This window comes from Xyrauchen texanus, chromosome 1 (genome assembly GCF_025860055.1).
Source record: "Xyrauchen texanus isolate HMW12.3.18 chromosome 1, RBS_HiC_50CHRs, whole genome shotgun sequence".
Taxonomy (NCBI): Eukaryota; Metazoa; Chordata; class Actinopteri; order Cypriniformes; family Catostomidae; genus Xyrauchen; species Xyrauchen texanus.
The window spans coordinates 49,568,287-49,590,580 of NC_068276.1; the positions used below are offsets into that span (position 1 = coordinate 49,568,287).

The 22,294-nt window shown below is 42.9% G+C and overlaps 1 protein-coding gene across 1 annotated transcript in view; it reads right to left on the bottom strand.

The window, feature by feature from the left end:
• LOC127650850 (recombining binding protein suppressor of hairless-like) overlaps nt 1-22,294 on the bottom strand; it is a 90,996-nt gene that overhangs the window by 34,052 nt on the left and 34,650 nt on the right. The window contains exon 2 of the mRNA XM_052136487.1: nt 16,156-16,194. Within this exon, the coding sequence (XP_051992447.1) occupies nt 16,156-16,194 (39 nt within the window). The remainder of the gene's footprint in view (nt 1-16,155; nt 16,195-22,294) is intronic.

Consider the following 22,294-nt stretch of genomic DNA (forward strand, 5'->3'; position numbering starts at 1 on the left):
ACCACCGCACCATACTTTCCACACGAGCCCTAAGACGGCCGTGTGACGTGTCTACCACTTTTCCTCCCCAAGAAAAAGGGCAGGTGTGGTCTCCGCAGGGTCTGGGTAAGACCCCCTTCCCTATATGCGTGTAAGGGCCCCGGCCGTGATTGCTCTATGCGTGAAACATAGAGAGAAAAGAGGCCCAGCCAGGCTGGCCCATTCCCATGTTGGCAAACATCGCCTTGTTCCCCTCTCAGGGTAACTAGAAGGATCCCGATGTTCATATGGGGCACTGGGGAAGGGTACGTGCAGCCAGGTACAGACGATGCGCGGCACTGGATGAATCCCTGCCCGCCTCTGTATCGGCAGTTCACGTACACGGTTCAGCACATGGCAAGATTGGAATGGTCCCAATTTGTAACCAAACGTTGTGTCTTTCCTCCGCCATGTCGCTGAACCGAGCCACTGTTGTGGCCGGACCATTTCCGGCTCCTCAGAAAAATCCTGACTAAACTTCCGTATTTGCCACGCTTAAATACCCATATGCGGGGGCGGGGTATGCAAATACTGACTGCCAACTCTCATTGGCCCTTTTCAATAGGTCAGAGGTGAATATCGGCGCTCAAGAGAGACCCCTAGTGTCGCTTCTCCGACACAACATGTCGTTCCCTCCCTCAGGGGAACGGAGGTTACATACGTAACCAAACGTATTGTTTGTAGAATTTTTAGGAAAATAATGAATTTAATCAATTTTGGAATAAGGCTGTAACATAACAAAATGTGGAAAAAGTGCAAATATATATATATATATATATATATATATATATATATATATATATATTTGCATATGCCTCCTACCAACTAATGGTTCTCCAAGACGTGCATATAAAAAGTGTTTAAGGATCAAACACTAATGATCCAATATTTTAGCTTTAAACACAATGCCACCTGAAAAATAAAATGGAAAATATATGAAGTTTCTACTTCATGGGACAATATCTTATGCAGAACATTTTGATGGGCTTTACCTCCCACACTCACACCTGCATGCACACACACATGTATGAATGAAGAACGTAGGTTATAAATCTAGATTCATTTAAATTTGGTTTGAAATGAAAACAGCAGTGAAAGAGAAAGATCTCATTTCAAATAGATATCCAAGGCAAATTTACCTGGCCTTAGTGCAACAGGAAAAATTCTGATCAAAAATGTAAAATATTACATTTTGCTAGAGACAAACAGAAGATCCGCTTTTTACATTTTAACACAAGCAACTAATGACACACACATTTGTACAAGACACATAGCGGGAAGCAGTGAATGAGCTTTAGTGAGTCATCAATTTTGAGCATGACAAATTTTGAGCATGACAAATATGGACACTTCAACAGGAAGAGCTTTTGACACGCATTCAAACACTGAACACGAAACAGCAAACCCACAACACACATGCATCCACTGTTGACATTCTAATCACACAACAGCAGAGACATACTTGTCATCACCTGCACGTAAAGGAACAAATGAACATGCTTAGACACATAAAATAAATCATAAAACCACAGGACATGAATGAGAAAACGACAAATTAAATACAATGACCAGAGAGACACAAACAGACTTTATGTTGGGAGAACAAAAATGACAACAAGTGGGCAACTAAAGACAAAAATCTGTACAGCGATCTCTCTTTTTCTCATCCACATGTCACTGTTACAGAGTACATTTAAAATATTTAAAGTAAGAAGTACAGCAGTAAAAATGTAGTGTTCAAGGCATGTTTTCAAGTGTTTTCACGAAATGAAGGACCAATTATATTTAGTCAGTTTTATTTACAATATCTGCACCAATTGCACAATGAGTGTGTTTATATGCAAAACAAATAGCTTAATCAAAAGATCTGACAATGCATAGAAAAACATGTTTGCATGAGATTTGAAATCATTAATTTATATTTTGCTTTTGACATCAAAACATAAACAATACATGTGCACACTGGATAAGCTGGAATGGTTTTTACAGACTGCAGAGCAAAGTCGTGAGAAATGGGCAAAAATCTATGTGTGCTGATTGGTTTATGTCAAAACCATTTTTGAGCTTACCCCAATAAAGGAAAATGGTTTAAGACATTTAAGAGACCAAACATGTTGTCGGCTTAAGCATAATTGGCTTAAGATTGTGCATATAAACACTCAGCAATACACTTTTTGAGGGATAAGCCAACCTAATATTTGAATCAATGTTTTAAAACAGATTTGTTAAAACTTCTCTGCATTTTTGCAACTGAGGTTTAAATAATCAGACATGCTATTAAAATATCTGTCTTAAAGCTCTCATACGAATTAGTCGTGAAACAAGATATGTTGATTGTTTACATATCACCAAAGTAATATTAAATACATTGGATATGATCAATATATCGCCCAGCCCTTGCAGAGACTAATGGTTAAAAAAACAAACAACATTTTAACAATTTACAATAAGGTTCCATTTGTTAACATTAGCTTATGCATTAGGTATCATGAACAAACAATGAACAATCTATTTTTACAGCATTATGTAATCTTTGTTAATGTTAGTTGATATAAATTCAGCTGTCCATTACTTCATGTTAGTTCATAGTGTATTAAGTAATGTTAACAAATAATGTTAAAAATGTATATGTTAAAATTAACATTAACTAAGATTAATAAATGCTGTAAAAGTATTGTTCATTGTAAGTTCATGTTAACTAATATTGTTAACTAATGTTAACTAGTGGAACCTTATTGTAAAGTGTTACCAAGTGTTTTCCAAAAGACCTAGGAAGGGGTGTCGCAAGGAATGTAATTAGTCAACTGCTCAAACATAACTGGAACAAGTAGCTTAACCCCTGGATCTCGTCTGATGATTGTCCCTGAAATTAGTGAGCCGTTAAATCACTATGGCCAATAAAAAGCATCAAATGACAGATAGGTAACTAAACGAGGGCTAACTTAACGAAAACAGAACACAAAAGGACACTGCATTTGAATGAGACACTGCTCAAGTTAGTTCATGCCACATTTCGCAGAATTAGTAAAACGGTTAGTTGTGCCAAGGCTGCATGTTAGAATGTGCACGGGAAAAGAGAGAGAGAGTGAGGGAGAGAGGGAGGGAGAGAGAGAGAGAGCTTGGATAGTACTCAATAGTTAAAAAAAAAACGTGGACAAAAACAACGGTTAATTGAGACTCACCACGATGCACGCCTCTTTAAAAATAACCGATGTACACAGGAGGCATCATCTTAATCAGTTCAGTCCAAATGAATCTGGACTAATCTGCTCCTAACTGTAACTGAACAACAATCAAGCACATCTAAATGAGAACACACATCTGCACCAAAAGTATTTAGATGCTTCGGTTGCACTGAAAATTGTCTCAATGTCATTGCATCAGATAAAATATCAAAGCAAGTGTCATCTGTATACAAACAATGCTAAAGCTTTTTTTAGAACTTGTTTTTTTTAAATGGCTTTTCACCAATTGGTGTCTAGGTGCTTCTCAGTGGCTGTATGAAGTCAGTTTCCCTAATGTTCAAACAGGTGTCCTAGCAGATTAACCATAGGTATATTTCATCACATTAACATGTTCCACAAAATATGACAACCAAAAAGTGTCCAAATATTTTCATCTTTATTTTGAACAGACTATTGCTTTATGGTATGAAACCTGTTTCAAACTGAACTGATTGAAAAGTGCGTCTGTGCTATATTACTTTGCTACCTTTTGTTATATAATACAAAGACATTAAAACCTTTTTAAGGGTGGCTTAATAATCCAAAAATGTTTAGAGCCACTGTACACACATCATGCTTTATCTAACTATACTGCACTCTTTCCTGTTTACTCAGATTCACAGGTGAAGGGACACCACACAGACAGGGGCCGTGAAGCAGTGGCAGAGCTCTGCCAGGGCTGAGCGGGCAGCACTGAACTCTCCTCTCTATCATTTTCCATATCCCTCACTCCCCTGCTGAAAACAAGAGCCACTGATGGGAGCTGCTTCACAGAATGGACCTTCTCTTTCAGTCCATGTTTCTTGAGTGAACCTCAAACTGTAAGTTTGACTCTTCAAAGAAGGATGTATGGAAGATAATTAAACAGAAAAACGAAGACAAAGGGAAAAAGAAAGTGAGGGAGAAAGCAAGTGAACACAGAGGCAAAAGAGAGAGAGAAAGTGACAAATAGGGGACAATAACGAAGGAAAACTTCCACAGCTGTGACTTTAGGACACTAAAACCAAACCTCAGTGGGGATTATGGTTTGGACTGTTCTGGGCCAAAAGCCCTTTTAGTTTTAGACCAAAAATAAAATTAAGAACTCGGCCAAAGATCCAATTTTTAAATCACACAATAAGGATATAAGAAACTTCAGAACTACCAAGTTTATGTTCTCTGGATAACAACCTACTGAGAAAAATGGGGAATCGTTTTTTATTTTCTGAAAAGAAACATTGCCCATGTAAAACTTGCCGCCACAACGCTATATAGGGTGTTGTGTGTCGGTTACCAGAATGTTGATGCGAAGGTCTTGAGTGCTGTTTAGGATGTTGTTATGAGGGTGCTAAGGTTGTCAGGATCACTAGCAGCTAGGAGAGAGGACCCAAATGGATGGTGAATAATGGGCTTTTATTGATCAATATAACAATAAACACTACCCCGAAGGGGGCAGAACACAGTCCAGGGCGACAAACATGTTGACGTGCTGGGCTGGAGCAGGACAGCTGAATCCAGACACAAGACAGAAACAAACACATAAGTGTCAGGGCTCTGCCACAAAAGTAAACAAAAGCAAACTAAGGGCAGGACCTTGACATGGGTGTTCTTAGTTGTTGCTAGGTCATTTTACTTATTGACCCAAGTCAAAAGAGCACTTCCCCAAGTTTCTATGATATTTAGCTTTATATTTTTCCATCATTTGTCATTCGCAATGCTTCGAGAGACTAGCTCATGCTGTCATGAAAGATGGTAAGTACACATTCTTGTCTTTTTGTCTGATTTTCAAATACATTTTTGCTTCAAATCAAAGTTTGTAATGGTGTGATTCTCCTCGGAGCTGGTTCATGGCTTAAAACTCTTTTATGAAAGACTTTTTTTATTAATAGGAAAAGTACATCTGGAACCAAGATGGTGCTCTGCGTTGCAGCAAGGGGAGCTAGAATGGATTTTCTGTTCTGTCATGGTGGAGCAGCAATTTGAATAGAGTCTTGCCAAATAAGTTAGATTATGCAAACATATTTACGACCCCTCGTCCCCTCTCCATTCGAATAAAACTCTGATTGAAAATGCTTGGCAAGAAATTGCAGCTTCCCTAAATTCTGATAACAACACTGTAAAAAAAAAAAAAATGGAAACAACTACAACTACAGGACCGATTTGTCGAAGCCAGGAAGAAATGGAAAGGCGTCCACAGCGGAGATGCCACAACTAGCTATGGATATCTAGTCACTTTGGACATGTTGGGGATGGCTTTTTGACTTCATAAAACACGGGACCACAGAGTCACATTTTCGTGATTCTGTTTCATGGAGGCTTACAAAAAAACTCTGCCAGACCAATGCAAGAGCGCACATAAAATATAACAGGACCATACGTAGCCCATGTATTGGCCAAGCGCTTGAGTCTGCATTTGTGTACTTGTTTGAAGTATGTTTCGGCCTTAAGGGTCAATGACGTGACACAAATATTTTGGTCCGCATATAATAAATTATTAACAAATTCAGTTCAAACAATACAAATAGATGAATACACCTCTTCTATGAAGAACATGCATTCAATTACTGAGTTTTAAATTTTTATATTTTTTCTGGGGCTTCAAGTAAAAAATGTCATGTGGTGCTACCGTCCGGAGACAGTAAAAAAAATTCAAAGTCACGTCGGCGATCCCCGCCAGTGAAGGAGTTAACTCATCCGATTATATGATCGGTATTGTTTCCATTAACTGTATGTTATTAACATTCATTTCTTATTTAATCGTGACAAACTATACACCATAAGAAAGGTTTAATACTTCAGCTTTGATATTTAGCCAATGTTTCACAATAGAAATGTTACTGCAGGAGTAATTTCTAAATATTTGTATATATAGAGAGTTATGAAAAAGCTGTTATAAAGACCTATTCAATTATGTCAAATCCTTATGTGTTTCAGAGAACAACATCCAATAGAACATTTAGTCCAACAGTGTGACATTTACGGAAATAGTGACATATTATCATATTTACTTAATATGAATGATAATTTGTAAATTTTCCACTAAATTATGTGATACGATCAACTGACACACTGTAATAATTTCATATGGTGATTTTCAAACATAAGCGAAGCGGAAATATGATCAAGCATAAAACAAATCAGTTGACATTTGAGACTTATCGTAAATAAATAGATGATTACAAAACTATATGTTCCCCTTCTGTCGCTCTCTCCACGTTGTGTCAGAGAAGCGACACTAGGGGTCTCTCTTGAGCGCCGATATTCACCTCTGAACTATGAAAAAAGGCCAATGAGAGTTGGCAACCAGTATTTGCATGTCCGCTCCGGACATACGGGTATTTAAGCGGCGCAAATACGGGAGTTCATTCAGAAAATTTCTTCGGAGCCGATGGTCGTGTTTGCAGACTGCTGCGTTTTACACACTGAGTTCCTGCTATCCTCTGCTGCATGCTGTTGGATTCTACGGCGCACAACAGCGGCTTTCTCCTGTTTGCACGGCTGTGCACTTCCTGCCCCTGAGCGCATCGACAGATGCAGATAAGAAAGATCTCTCACGAATTCTTTCATTCATAAAAGAGTGATTTTATTTAAAAGAGTAATTTCCTCTAAAAGAGCAAAAAACACAGCGGCGTTAAATGTCCTTTTAAGGACGCGTCTTTATAAAGATGCCTTTCCGCCCCTGTGTTGTTCCTGGATGCGGTAAAGTACTCTCCGCTTCCGACGGCCACAGGCGTTGTCTCGTGTGTCTGGGCAGTGATCACACTGAGGCTGCGTTTGTGGATGGTTCATGTTCTCATTGCGAGAACATGACCATGACAACTTTGCGGTCGCGGCTTGCTTACAACCGTAAGCAAGCCACTCCAGCCGCCCCCCGCGTCGCTCCTTCTTCCCACGGGATTGAGGACGATGCGGCTGGCGATGGAGGCGATTCGGGGATGGCAGTGGGTGCAGCTCCGCCGGGTACGCCCCCTCGGACCACCCGCGCCCCGGCAAGCTCGTTGATTCCAGTCCCCACTCGAGGTGGCGGCGACTCGCCTCATAGCCAGTCTGCCTACCCTCTTGCGATGGAAGCAGATGAGTTCGCCGTGACATCGGAGGACGTGGGCTCTGATGCTGAGGGCTCCTCTGGGCTGCCACCTTCGGGCTTGCACGCCCAGGAGGAGGCCGACGCACAGATGTCCGATATGCTTTCCCGGGCAGCCAACAGCGTGGGCCTGGATTGGAACCCTCCATCCTCCCCACAGCCATCACGGCTGGACGATTGGTTCTTGGCGTGGGCGCCGCTCACAGCCTCGCCCCGGTTCCTTTCTTCCGGAGGTGCATGGTGAGCTGACGTCTTCGTGGAGAGCACCCTCTCCACTCGTCGCACCGCCACCTGCTCATCCGCCCTCGCCACCCTCGACGGCGGAGCACGCCACGGGTACACGGAGATCCCCAGGTGGATAGAGCTGTTGCGCTCCACTTATGTCCCGAAGCACTACCACCTGGCGGGGCCGCCCTGTACTCCCTTCCGGTCCTGTAGAGCAACATCCTCGCTCACCGCGAAGGCCTACAGCGCTACCGGACGCGCCACTTCCGCCCTGCATGCCATGGCTCTCCTGAAGATCCACCAAGCCAAGGCACCTCGCAACATGCACGGGGTGGCCCTGATCCCGACACGCTGCAAGAACTGGCGCTCAGCGACCGACCTCGCCCTGAGAGCGACGAAGGTCACAGCGCAGGCACTCGGGCAGGCGATGGCCACTCTGGTGGTCCAGGAACGTCAGCAATGGCTGGACTTGGTTGAGATGCGTGAAGCTGACAAGACTCGCTTCCTCAACGCCCCTGTCTCCCAGTTCGGCCTCTTCGGCGACACCATTGAGGACTTTTCCCAGAAGTTCTCCCTGGTGAAGAAGCAGACGGAGGCCATTTCGCACATCATGCCGCGCCGCAACCTTCTGCTCCGCCCCAACCTGGGCCCAGCTTCCAAACCGCAGGAAGCGTACGCCCCCCTGCCTCGGACCCCTTCGAGGACCCAGAAGGCTCCCAAGTGTCCCTGAGACAGCGGACCCAGAGGACGAGAAGTTAGCTCTGGAGGTGGTAAGACCACTCCGTCCCCCGGTGGAGGGCTGGGAGGAGAATCTTTTGTTTTTTCATTTGCCCAAATTCTCAATAAAAGAGTTATTTCCTTTACCTCTGGGTCACATGGCCCGCAAATGCCGTTCTCACGGCACTTTTCTTTCAGGCCTCAACAGTCTCGGCGCCCAGGATGCGGTGCTTCCGCCCTCAGCCCCACGACTGTTCCCCGGCTGGCCGGTTCAGACGAGTCCAGAGGACGCCAGCATCAGACCTCCTCCTCAGTCACGAACCCGCCTTATTCTCAGCACCAGAGCCTCGGGACACCACAGCGCCTCCCGACGGCGCGTTATCTGTTCTGCACCGCTGCGAAGCCCCGCCGGGTACGTCAAAGATACTCGTCCCCTTGGTGCCCCTAGCATGGAGCTTAGAGGCATGGCTTTCACTGCCCAGCTCGTCACGGTGGCTGCACCGGACCATCCGACTCGGTTACGCAATTCAGTTTGCCAGGTCTCCGCCCCCCTTCGTGGGCATTCGTTCCTCCACAGTGCACGGCGAACATGCCCACTCCCTGCGCAAGAAAATCGCCTCCCTTCTAATCAAGGACACGATAGAGCCTGTCCCTCCGACCGAAACGAAGAAGGGTTTCTACAGCCCTTACTTCGTTGTACCCAAGAAAGGCGGCGGCATACGACCGATCTTGGACCTGCGAGTTTTCAATCGGACCTTGTCCAAACTCCCGTTCAAAATGCTTACCCAGATACAAATTCTATCTGGCGTACGGCATCTAGATTGGTTCACAGCTGTAGACCTGAAGGACGCGTACTTCCACGTCTCAATTCGCCCTCGACATCGACCTTTTCTACGGTTCGCGTTCGACGGCCAGGCGTATCAGTACAAGGTCCTCCCCTTCGGCCTGTCTCTGTCCCCTCGCGTCTTCACGAAGGTCGCAGAGGCGGCTCTTGCCCCGCTACGAGGAGCGGGCATACACATACTCAATTACCTCGACGATTGGCTCATTTTGACCTCCTCGCAGGCACCGTGGTCCCTTTGAAACATTTCCAACGGCTCCTGGGGCATATGGCATCCTCCGCGGCGGCCGCGCCACTGGGGTTGATGCATATGAGACCACTTCAGCATTGGCTCCAGACTCGAGTCCCGAGACGAGCATGGCGCCAAGGCACGCACAGCGTGGAAGTTACCCCCGCCTGCCGCCAAACCTTCAAACCCTGGACAGACCTCTGCTTTCTACGGGCAGGAGTACCCTTGCAGCAGGTGTCCCGTCGCGTTCTGGTTACAACCGACGCCTCCAAATTGGGTTGGGGCGCCGTGTGCAACGGGCGCGCAGCCGCAGGCCGGTGGAACCGAGGCCCGCTGCGCTGGCACATCAACTGCCTAGAGCTGCTGGCCGTTTTTCTTGCCCTGAACAAATTTCTTCCGTTGACTCGTGGCAAGCATTTCCTAGTCAGGACAGACAGCACCACGGTGGTGGCCTACATAAACCGACAAGGCGGAGTACGCTCCCTCCACATGTCACAGCTCGCCCGTCGTCTCCTCCTTTGGAGTCAGCAGCGACTGGAGTCACTGCGCGCCACTCACATCCCCGGCAACCTCAATGTGATAGCGGACGCGCTGTCAAGGCAAAACTTGCCCGGCGGAGAGTGGAGGCTCCACCCCCAATCGGTCCAGCTGATTTGGGACAGGTTCGGCAAGGCCCAGGTAGACCTGTTTGCCTCCCAGGAAACCTCCCACTGTCCGCTCTGGTATGCCCTCACAGAGGCTCCCCTTGGGACAGATGCTCTGGCGCACAGCTGGCCCGCGGGGCTGCGCAAGTACGCTTTTCCCCCAGTGAGCCTTCTTGCACAGGTGCTATGCAAGGTCAGGGAGGACAAGGAGCAAGTCACTCTGGTGGCCCCCTACTGGCCCAACCGGACGTGGTTTTCGGATCTCACGATCTTCATGACAGCCCCTACCTGGCGAATTCCCCTGAGGAAGGACCTTCTTTCTCAGGGACGGGGCACGCTCTGGTATCCGCATCCAGACCTCTGGAATCTCCACGTCTGGTCCTGGACAGGACGCGGAGGATCTAGCCGGCCTACCTTCGGCCGTCATAGACACTATTAACCAAGCCAGAGCCCCTTCGACCAGGCATCTTTACGCCCTGAAGTGGCGTCTGTTCGCGGACTGGTGTTCTTCCCGAGCCGAAGACCCGCAGAAGTGCGCAGTTAGGTCAGTGCTCGTGTTTCTTCAGGAGAGGCTGGAGAGGAGGCTGTCCCCCTCCACCCTCAAGGTGTATGTTGCGCTATCGCGGCCCACCACGACTACGGTAGACGGCAAGTCTCTTGGTAAGCACGACTTAATCGTCAGGTTCCTAAAAGGTGCCCGGAGGATGACTCCCTCCCGGCCTAACCTGTTTCCCTCCTGGGATCTCTCGGTCGTCCTTATGGGACTCCGGAGACCCCCCTTCGAGCCGCCTGACTCAGTTGGACTCAGGGCCCTCTCTCTCAAGACCGCCCTGCTGATCGCGCTCACTTCCATCAAGAGGGTCGGGGACCTGCATGCGTTCTCTGTTAGCGACGCTTGCCTGGATTTCGGTCCGGTGGACACTTTCGTGATCCTAAGACCGCGACCGGGCTACATGCCCAAGGTTCCTACCACACCCTTCAGGGATCAGGTGGTGAACCTGCAAGCGCTGCCCCGGGAGGAGGCAGACCCAGCCCTTTCACTGCTGTGTCCAGTACGTGCCTTACGTATTTACCTGGACCGCACACATAGCACCAGACGCTCTGAGCAGCTCTTCGTCTGCTTTGGGGGACAGCAGAAAGGGAATGCTGTCTCCAAGCAGAGACTTGCCCACTGGGTTGTCGACGCCATTTCCCTGGCTTATCACACCCAGGTCGTGCCCCCCCCTTTGCGGGTCCGAGCCTACTCCACCAGGAGTGTTGCGTCCTCGTGGGCACTGGCTAGGGGCACTGCCCTAGCAGACATTTGTAGAGCAGCGGGCTGGGCAACACCTAACACTTTTGTGAGATTCTACAATCTCCGAGTTGAGTCAGTATCGTCCCGTGTTCTCTCAGGTACCGAGCCTGTAGAACTCTGTGGAACGTCCACGATCTGACCGGGTGAATCGCTTGCACCCAGTGCCCTTCCCCCTAACCAGGGGAAACAGTGTACACCTGCTATCATCTTCACCTGCCAATAATCTGATTTCTGCCTCATTATATGATTGGAATTACTGATCTATATAAATAAAAGATTATATATATATATATATATATATATATATATATGTATATATCATATGATATATATATAGTATATATATATATATATATATATATATATATATATATATATATATACTGTATATAGATATTAGTAATATATATAGGCTAATGCTATTTGCTGCCAGAATCACAAGACATGGTCTTGGAAAATGATTCATATAACCATATAACTAAGTTTTAAATTTATCATCCTCAAATTTGAAATGGAACATTATCAAACTTGTGGCTTCACCCCATTATGCTTCTATGCATCAACAAGGCCAGAGGCATTTATAATTTCATATAATTATTTATGGAAAAAAAAATAGCTGAACACTTTACATTAAATGAGCACTTTTCTAACTATTTATTTTCATAACTTGTATTAATTTTTACTTTTTAACAGCAAACTTCCAAGTGTCTCCTTTCAAAAGAGACCACAATTATGCCTGTAATACAATGTGGGGATGAACTTCATCCATTGGATTTTGAGTATGGCCCTGTCCCAATACCCACACTTGCGGTCTTGGCCACTTGAGTGCGCATGCACACGACAGGAAGTTTTCCATGTCTAAAACATGCCAAAGCACAGTGCACTTAACCCACACTAAATCCACACTAGCGCGAATACCGCTTCAGAGCGGTCTTTCAGGCTAAGTGTATCCAGAGTTAATCACGTTCAGGAGCTCAAACCCCGCCCACCCGAGTGATCAGTGCATTTTTGCCATGACAACGTCAAGGGAAGCTTCACAACATAAGTTATTTATTATAATCAGATAGTGAAACGTAAGTGAAGCATTTATTTATTTTAGTATAAATTAAATTATTCATTATATAACGTGTTTAGAATGACTTAAAGGGGTCATGACATGGGTTTTGTTATTGTATTATTATGTTCCCTTAGGTGCAATTATAGTATTAATATATTTTTTTTTAAGAAAAACTTTTAAAATCTAGTGATTTATGACCTTTTCCCACCCTGTTTCTCATCCTCTGATTCAAACAGTCTGTTTTGGGGGCGTTTTCCTTTTAAGACTTCAGTGTTAACGCCCACTGTTATGATTGGCTAACGTCAGTGCCTATGTATCAATTATTGACGCTCCCAGCCAGAACAATATGCAAGTAAACTAAGTAAAAACACTGTGATTATTCATAATGAATGAAATTGCGCTTTAAAAAGTAGTTTAAAGTTTAAAATAGATTACTTACAGTTTGCGTCGTCGTTGTTCTCAGAATAGTCGGCACGGACTTATCTTTGAGCAACAGTTTTCTGGCAAAGCCAGCATCATATTGAGATTTGTTCTCAAAACAGTCATCCTTAAAATGTACAGAACAAACGCTTAAGTTAACACTGCCGTGACTGGGACGTCCACAAAAAATAAACTGCATCCATTTTTCCCTGACGTCTGGATCTTTCGGCAGCTTATTCAGAGGTTTTGTTTGACCACAGCCAGGAACAGCACATCTGTGTGGCATCGTAATTTTCCTGTGCACAAGTAGTCACTGTCAGAGCTCGCTGTCCATCGACTGAACACTTGTGAGGCGACGGCGATACTGAAATGAGCGTGAGTTGTCTTGGCGCTTAAAGCGTAGTTATCTTGTGCTGGAGGCGGTCATATGCAAACGCTGGTACGTCACTTCTAACCGTCACGTCACTTCTAACCATGAATCCAGAACGAGCTGTATTTTGAGCTTGATTAAATAAATGATTCGTTTAGAATGGGGAGGACATCTTAAAATATTAAACTTGCAGGACGTTTTAATGATACAAAGACCTCTTATATACCAAAAGATCAAGGCAAATTTGGTTTCTCATGTCATGACCCCTTTAATATCAGCAACATAATTACAAAACATTATTTGTGTGTATATTTAGATACCTCTTTGTTATCCTTCTCACCCAGTAATCAACTTATTTTGTTTGTTCTTGCCTAATACTGCTGGTAATTTTTGTCATAACAAGGGGCGCTTGGAAAACGTCTCGGGTTACATGTATAACCCTTGTTCCCTGAAAAAGGCGGAACGAGATGTTGCGCTGCTAAGCGCTACGGGGGGGGAGACACGTCTTAGTGTGACCAGCTGAATATGTATGCAACACGTCAATGAACATTGACTGGAATTTATAACCTCTGCCGATGTAATCATTGGACGCACCTGGCGCAGTGGCTATAAATAGATGCGTCACCGGTGCATCATCAGATATTTCGTCTGAAGAGCAGTCCTGGGACGTCCCAGTGCGGCAAAGCAGCGCAACATCTCGTTCCGCCTTTTCAGGGAACAAGGGTTACACATGTAACCCGAGACGTTCCTTTACAAAAGGCTTCACTACAATGTTGCGCTGTTATGCGCTACGGGAACGCAATACCCACGCCGCCAGACTTGGGGCTGTCCGGACCCCTACGGTTGTGGTGTGCTCACAAAAACGCCAGAGGTCTCAGACATGAGCTTGAGATGCCGACTCAAGGGCGTAAGAGCCCGGAGTAGCATAAACATCTAAACCAAGAGAATTTGATTAATGTGTGCAGAGAGGACCAGCCTTCCGCGATCACAGACTTGTTCAGTGTCAACTCAAGGGCGTAAGAACCTAGAGTGGCAAGAACATCCAGACCATAAAAGTTTAATGAATGTGCGAGAGAGGACCAACCTGCCGCGACCACAAACGTTCTGCAGAGGGAGACCTCTAGCAAAGGCTTTATAGGAGGAGAGCCCTCTGGTAGAGTCGCCCTAAAACCTACTGGCTAAGCTTGACCACGCGCCTAGTAGGCCCGGCAGTAAGGTCCCTCACCCAAAGTGACAACCCGGTCACGGCTTCAAAGTGAAGAACTGCTGCCCTGACTTTACGCCACTAGCAAGTGCGGTGGACATAATTCTGAAGGGCACAGACTGGACAAAGTCTGAGTAGTCTTTAGCTGCTCTGGCATTTACAAACGGCAGGGAGCAGAAGGCTTAGAGAATGACTGGCCAAGGGTCGAGAAAGGCACCTTGGGCAGGCAGTCAGGGTGAGGGTGCAAAGAATGCTCTTGGTCCTACCTGGGACAACTCAAAACAGGCCGGCAAAAGAGACAGAGCCTGTAGTTACCCAAGTCTCCTTAGAGACGTAATTGCCATATGAAAAACCATCTTGAGAGTCAGAAGTCTACCAAACGCTGACTCTAGAGGTTTTAAAAAAGGGGGGTCTTACCCTATGAAGAGGTCCTAGCAAGGATGCCTCTTAGAGGGCACCCCGCCCACCAAGGCGTGGCAAGCCGAAGTGGAGGCCACATAGAACCTGGCAGTGGCGAGGCAAGTGCCCGCTGACAGTTCTTTCCACAGAAAATCCAGAACTGAAGCAAACTGGCAGTTAGCTGGTTCTGTAATTTGAACTTATTAGAAGGAAACGCATGCAGGCGATTTGTGCCATGTATGCGGCACCACTGAACAGCACCCCCGAGGGGGACTGGGTGACTCGGGAGAAGTAGAGGAGACATTGCGCTATCAACAGAGGCGAAGAGGTCCTCTTCTGCCCTGTAAAATCTACCCAGATCAGTTCCAAGGGAGGGAGCCCTAGCACTTGCAATGGTCTCGATAACTTCAGGAGAAAGCCCTGTGAAAGCCCATCGTTTACCCTGATTCTCAGTCATTTCTCTCTTTTTTTTTTTTTTTAAATGACCGATATATATATATATATATATATATATATATATATATATATATATATATATATATTTGTATTTTCTTTTCTTTTCAGAGGAAACAGAAAGGAGAAAAGGTATCAACTGCACACTGCCTAACGGAATCTAACTCCTAACAGAGGAAAGAAAGTTTGACAGATTTGTGAAAGCACAAATAACAGAATGGCTCTGAAGACCGAAATGTGTGATGATGCACCGGTGACACATCTATTTATAGCCACTGCGCCAGGTGCGTCCAATGATTACATCAGCAGAGGTTATAAATTCCAGTCAATGTTCATTGACGTGTTGCATACATATTCAGCTGGTCACACTAAGACGTGTCTCCCCCGTAGCGCTTAGCAGCGCAACATTGTAGTGAAGCCTTTTGTAAAGGGAACAAGCTGAATTTCTTGAAAAAATAAAATTTTCACAAAAAGTTGTGCTGAATAATCTTGTAATTTTGAATAATTTATTTTTTAAATGCAGTGAAAGAATTTTATTTTAAAATGGGATATTTCAAAAACGTTTGTCCAACAAATCAAAAAGTCATGTGGTGCAATAAACATGTAGGTAGAATTTTTGTTACAGAGTAAAAAAAATCATAAAACAGAGAAGATCTCTTTAGACCCACAAGACTGTGTGTGAAGATTTCAAACAGATGATAATTTTATATATCATGAAATATCAATATTTTTACATTTGAATGAAAAGGCAAATTTTGTTCAGATAATTTGGTGCAACCATGAGAAAACTTTATTTTTTATATTATTTTTTACTTAAAAATTCATGATATTTGTAAAAAAAAAAAAGCTCAATGCATTCTGCTTTTGTCAGCAAATAAAATAATAGCAAATAACCGAAAACTCATAAAAACTTTTCCTCCGTAGCAGAGAGCGAGAAAACTATTAGTGTTTTACTGCTTGTTTGTTTGTAATTAACATGTGAAGCTAATAAACGTACCTTGTCAGGCGCTGTGGTTGAGGGCGCTCCCCAAACTTCCTGTAAAGAGAGACAAACATTTTAGCAGAAAGTTAACCACAATACACACAATAACATTTTACACACAAAAAAAATATTTGAGGGTAAACCTGTGTATTATACTTTGCTACTGAACAACACACACTGCCATTTCCCATCAGTCAATTGGAGCAAACACATTCACACACTCAAATACGCAACGGTTAGTAAACACACACCTTCCTACTATTTGAGATTAGCAGGCTTGCAGCTGTTGAAGTGACCTTGTGAAAGCACGCTCACATTGCCATGTGTACAAACACACAGGTGGCCAAACGGCACCACTTTCCCATTCGGATTCCATCCACCAGACTAACACAGAAGAGTAGTCTAACGGCACTGTTTAGCAATACCTGCTGCAAAACATGCATTTCAATTGATTTTTTTCAGGGATTTCAAGGAATTTTCCTGATTCAATACAAGTTATGGCACAGACAATAAATTTGACTTTCCCATTTTAGGCAAAATGACACCAGTAAGCAATGTGACAGCTAGTGGTCGATGATATGGGTTTTTAATGGCTGATGCCGATATCTAGAGAGCAGGGTGGCCAATAGGCCAATAAAATGCTGATAAATCACACAATTTAATATAGTAAATAACATAAAATAGCTAAAAAATATAAATGAGTACTCCACGGCATGCTGGATCTGCTGAAGTTGTGTGGGGTTGGTTTATTACATCTGTTTAAATGAGATATGCACATATTTGCAGACTGCTAAGGAGAGAGAGGGAGAATGAAACAGGTGAGCACTTTAAAATTATGAGCTCAATCGCATCTGAAGCGACTCTGATATGTGAACTGTTTAAATGACACTGTGTTGCACACCGGTCTACTAATGTAGTAACATGATGGCACATATCCAACAAGATCACATGGGAATTCGGCATGCTGTTTCCAAAAGTTCCATTACCCTAGGATCAGCAATAGTATGCCAACTCACTGACATGCCCTATCTCCCATTGGACATATTTGGAACAGCTCAACAACAATTACCTTCCCTCGTGGCTTGAGTGGTTGTGCATTGGATCAGTTTCATGGGAGACCACAGTTCAATCACCAATCAAACAAGGAAGTAATCACGTTTGTATAAACAATCACGAGCATGATAAGAAGGTTGCATTTTTGTCCCTAATGTTGCATTTTGTCTCTACTAATGGCTAGGGTAAGATTTAAGTTTTGGTTGGAGAATAGATTAAATAAAATAAGCATTAATTTTCACTGTTCAGCTGAAAACAATTATTTTTTAACTGGCTTCTGGCAAACTCTCCTCGATATAAATAGATGTCACACTTGTTTATATGCTCTTAAACACTTACAGCTTTAGCCTCGAGGCGGTGTTATCAAATTCAGTCAATAAATACCGATTTCAGCTAAAGAATGTGAGATCAGGCTGACATAACAACAAAACGAACCATGACTGGTCGTTTACATGTCTCAGTCGTATCGGTCGATGCCGATAATTAAAAAAGTCAGAATATCAGACGAATTATCAGCCTTGGAAATATATCGGTCAACAACTAACTTCTACTAAAGTAATATTTACATGGAGCAGCAAACTCCACCCACAGGAAGAACACTGGTAACACATAACCAAGAGTCCATCCAGCCCCGCCACTAGAAGGAGAATATAGAAAACATTATAGATCAAATAACACACATTTTTGTTCAAAAAGTGCTTTAAATAAAATACAAGCTTCACAGTTCTGCTTTTAAACCCTCATAGACTTCTATTGTAAGTGAGATTTATAAACATTTGTAAACAAATTTAAATGGATGATTTAAAATGATTTTCTATGGTAATCAACATCATCTGTCAATTAGCACAGAAAAAAACATTTTGATCAGAAATATGAGCTTAAATTTGAAATCCAGAACATTCCTTAAAATATCCCCATCCGAAAAACTACACAACAGTTCTAAAGTACTCCTTAAAATTTTAATATGAGGCCCTGTGGTGGCTGCCAGTCCTCACAGATGTCATATTTCATGTCAGGCAGATGAAGGCTTGTTTCTTCCAAAATGTCAGAGTAAATTGTAGAGTCACAGATAATCAGAGTACAGTAATATGTGGAATACTGATTAGATGGTTTCGCCTTTGCTTGTGACATCAGATGGCAAAGAATGAAAAACCTTTGTCTCATTTCAGAAGAACCTGAAGACTGTCATGACCCCATCTGTTTGAAGCTGTTACTATAGAGACCTCACAACTGTTATTACTTCAAATCTAAGAAGATGACTTTGGTAGCAAAGACAATATTGTATGTTTTCCTTTAATAAATGACAATGTGTCTATATTTGGAGCAAATATGTAAGGTAATGTACTACAGATGGCCTGTCATAAACTTTGACAGTCCTGTATCAACCTGATGGTTTTTTATTTTATTTTTGCAACAATGACCGGCTGAAAGTACATTATCCTGCTTAAACATGACTATTTACCAAATTTGTTAGTAAATCAACAAAGGGACATGAAATATTGTTACCAACAATTAGACCATTTATAATCATGCAACTGAACAATTAGAATCACGTGTAATAAACCAGCAATATATCAGTGTTTTCATTTAGGGAAAAATACTATGTTTTGTCATTACTGACAGTATTTCGCGATAAGCTTTTTTTGTGTTTTTGACTAAAAACAAAACAGGCCCAAAAGGAGCTCTGAGGCGAGTTGCACTCTTGGTGTAGTTTTTACAGTCCTGCTGATCCCCAGGGGCTCGGGCTTTACTGACAGCATCCTTGAGGCTAAAGCTGAGAGGAGACACTGACTGTGGAGGGTTTAAAATACAAGAAGAATGTGCTGGAGCTTTCCGATTCAACCCCAATGAACCAGAGGGAGTTAAAGGAAGATCTCGAATCCAATCACGCTGCCTTTGCCACGAGACCAGAGAAGACCACTGCAGACCGAGAGAGGACACAACAAAATCACAACAGCAGAAGAGAATAACCAGTTCAACGCATTAAATCAACAGCCCCAGTTATTCATCATACTGTACATTAAGGACACAGGACAATGGCTATCGTCCCGGATGAAGTATGTCCACAATCTACTCATACTACTCACATACATACCTAAAGAACACACTTTATTACCATCTGAGAAGTGCGTCCTTCATCAAATGCAGAGCATACTCTGACAGTACATGATTTCGGACGCAGCAACAGTCTCATACGCATGCCAAATTTGCAATACTTTTAGCTTCAAATCAAGTTTCTTCAAATGATTATTATTGCACAGTAGACCTAATAGATCTAATAATCTACTGTGTGATTATAATATATACATACTGATTCAATGCAGTCAGAGTCTGACTGATAAGCAGACTGAAATGTATTGGACTAAAGTTATCCAGCCAAGAACAATGAGTGCTTTTCTCTTTTTATTGTAAGTATTGTTGTTTGATTAATATTATGGTCTATTAGGCTGCATTTACACATCGCACAGATCATATTTTTTTAGATATAAGATTTTTGTCCCGTCTGCCAACACTCTTGTATATTAAAGGTTGTGTTTAAATTAATAAGGTGTCAAGAGGAGCATTTTGACCAAAAAGCCCATTTGACTGTTCATGTGCCCAGCTACAGTCATCACGACACGAGCACTCTATACAGCAAGCACATATACACCAATCAGCCACAACATTAAAACCACCTGCCTAATGGTTGGTGCCAGACAGGCTGGTTTGAGTATTTCTGTAACTGCTGATCTGCTGATGAGGAAACATAATGTTTGGAGTTGGAGTTGGAGATGGAGATGGATCTTTGTTGCATTCTAAAATAAAGTGCAAGTGTTAACCTGCAAACTTGTTAAAACTTGAGTTAATAATTGCTCTGCTGTAATGCATAATCAGAGAAATTAGTTTCTTATTATTCATTTTATGACTAAATAAAAACAACAATGAGTAAGCCTTGTGTTCTAGTAGAACACAAAAGGTAATTCCAACTTTTGCACAAATAATGTTGGGAAGAAAGGGAGGGGGAACAGAGACAGACAGGGCTGGAATTAGGAAAAGGGACAAGGCACGTGTGGAGGAGAAGAGGACGATAAGAAAGAGACAAAGAAGCAATTAAAGGAGAACAAAAAAAGAGCGAGAAAGAGGATCAGGAGCTTGGCAGATAGATAAAGGGGGGTACAGCAGTGATGTGTGCTAGTAGAATAATTATAGAGCTGTAGATCAATAAGGTTTCCCAGAGTGAAGTGCTGATGTTTGAGAGGATAATGGACACCAGCCCGCTTCCAGCACACTGCTGCTTCAACACGGTCCGCAATCAGGGGCCATTTTGGGGCCACAGCACTGCAGGACAAAGCCAGCCACCTACCCTGGATCTTCAGTACTTCAATCACACATAACCTTATTAGACCATCATTTAAATCCATTACTTTATGACCGCAAAGTCTGATAAATTGATGCCAAGCAACTAACTTCTACAGGCTTAACAGATTATTTTCCACCAGTGCATTGTGCTCAATTAATATTTTCTCTACAGCGGTTTAACAGGAAACAGCATTGGCAACCCATTAGACTTCCTTATTGTGACATATTTCCAAATTAAACAAAATATTTTATGAGAAAATTAATGTAGAGTGGGACTTATTAGCAAAACTTGGATCATGAAAGGAAGATGTTCCATACCGAAATGGGGCCAGACCTGAATGCAAGTTTGCAGTTGATTGTGGATGACTACTACACCTCCTTATGAGGTCTTTTTTTTCACTGGGATGTGGAGGGTGACGGTCAAGTTCACCTTCAAGAGCATTAAGATACACCTAAAGGTTAACTCTCTTTTTAAAGATAGCAATTTGCCATTATTGCAGTAATCGTTATTACATAATGTTAACCAGCATTAAATTAGGAACTGAATGAATTAATGACAATAAATGTACCTCATCTAAATTACATTAGCCGAAAAGGAAAGATGTTTCAGAGGAGCAAGTGATTTATATTTTCTTTAAATTAATTGTGCACAATAGGACTAGGGATGCACAGATCTGATACCTGGATAGGTATCAGCTCCAATACTGAAGCTTTTAGATGGATTGGGTATCGGTCCGACGAGCCTGATCCAAATCAGATACTGTGTGTTAGGCATGTTCGTTACTGTCAAGCTCCAAAAATGTCATAAAAGAACCATAAAAACACCATTAAAGTAGTTAACATGACTCGTGCATTTTACCAACACCACTTAAAGATGTGTGATAGCTCTGTGAATCACAAAAGGCTGTGTTTAATAAGTAAATATATAGTATGCACAGCACCAGCACGTTAGTGAATTGCGCTGCTCTGTTTACACACACACTCGCGGCTATTTTTAGCCTTCACAGCAGTGCACAATATTTGAGCACTACTCAAGAACAACATCTCAGATGCTCAATAGTTTGGTTCACTTATAATATGCATTTAAAATGGCACCGGAGGAGCATTTTACCAGAATTTGAATAAGAAGAGAATTAAACTACTGTGAACTTGCCTACAAACGGACACATACAGGACTTCCTGGAGAGTTCAGAATGTCAAAATAAAAGCGTGAGGGTTTAAAAAGTGCACGATTTAAATATATTACTGTTGTATTTATAATTAAACTAAAAGGTCAATAATAATAATAGTACTAACCATTTATTATTATTATTATTGTCATCATTGGTATTTGTTTACAATTTATAACAATATTTAAGTTGAATGGGTTCCAAGAAATAACAGTGTGAATGAAAATTCGACTGATGTCTTACAACTAAATACAAAATAAGATCTGAATCCTTTAAAATCCAGATACAACTTGAAACATCTTTGGTGGAAAAAAGGCAAAAATAAAACACTGGTTTCTTTTCTACTGAAGACTTGAAGACTAGAATTACTGTTAATTTTGCTGCTACATTATCCAGTAGGCCTATATTAGTTGATAATAAAGTTGGTGTGGTGATGGTGTAGTTGTCTAAAGCACATTACTGGTAATCTGGTAATCAGAAAGTTGCTGGTTCGATCCCCACAGCCACCACCATTGTGTCCTTAAGCAAGGCACTTAACTCCAAGTTGCTCCGGGGGGATTGTCCCTGTAATAAGTGCACTGTAAGTTGCTTTG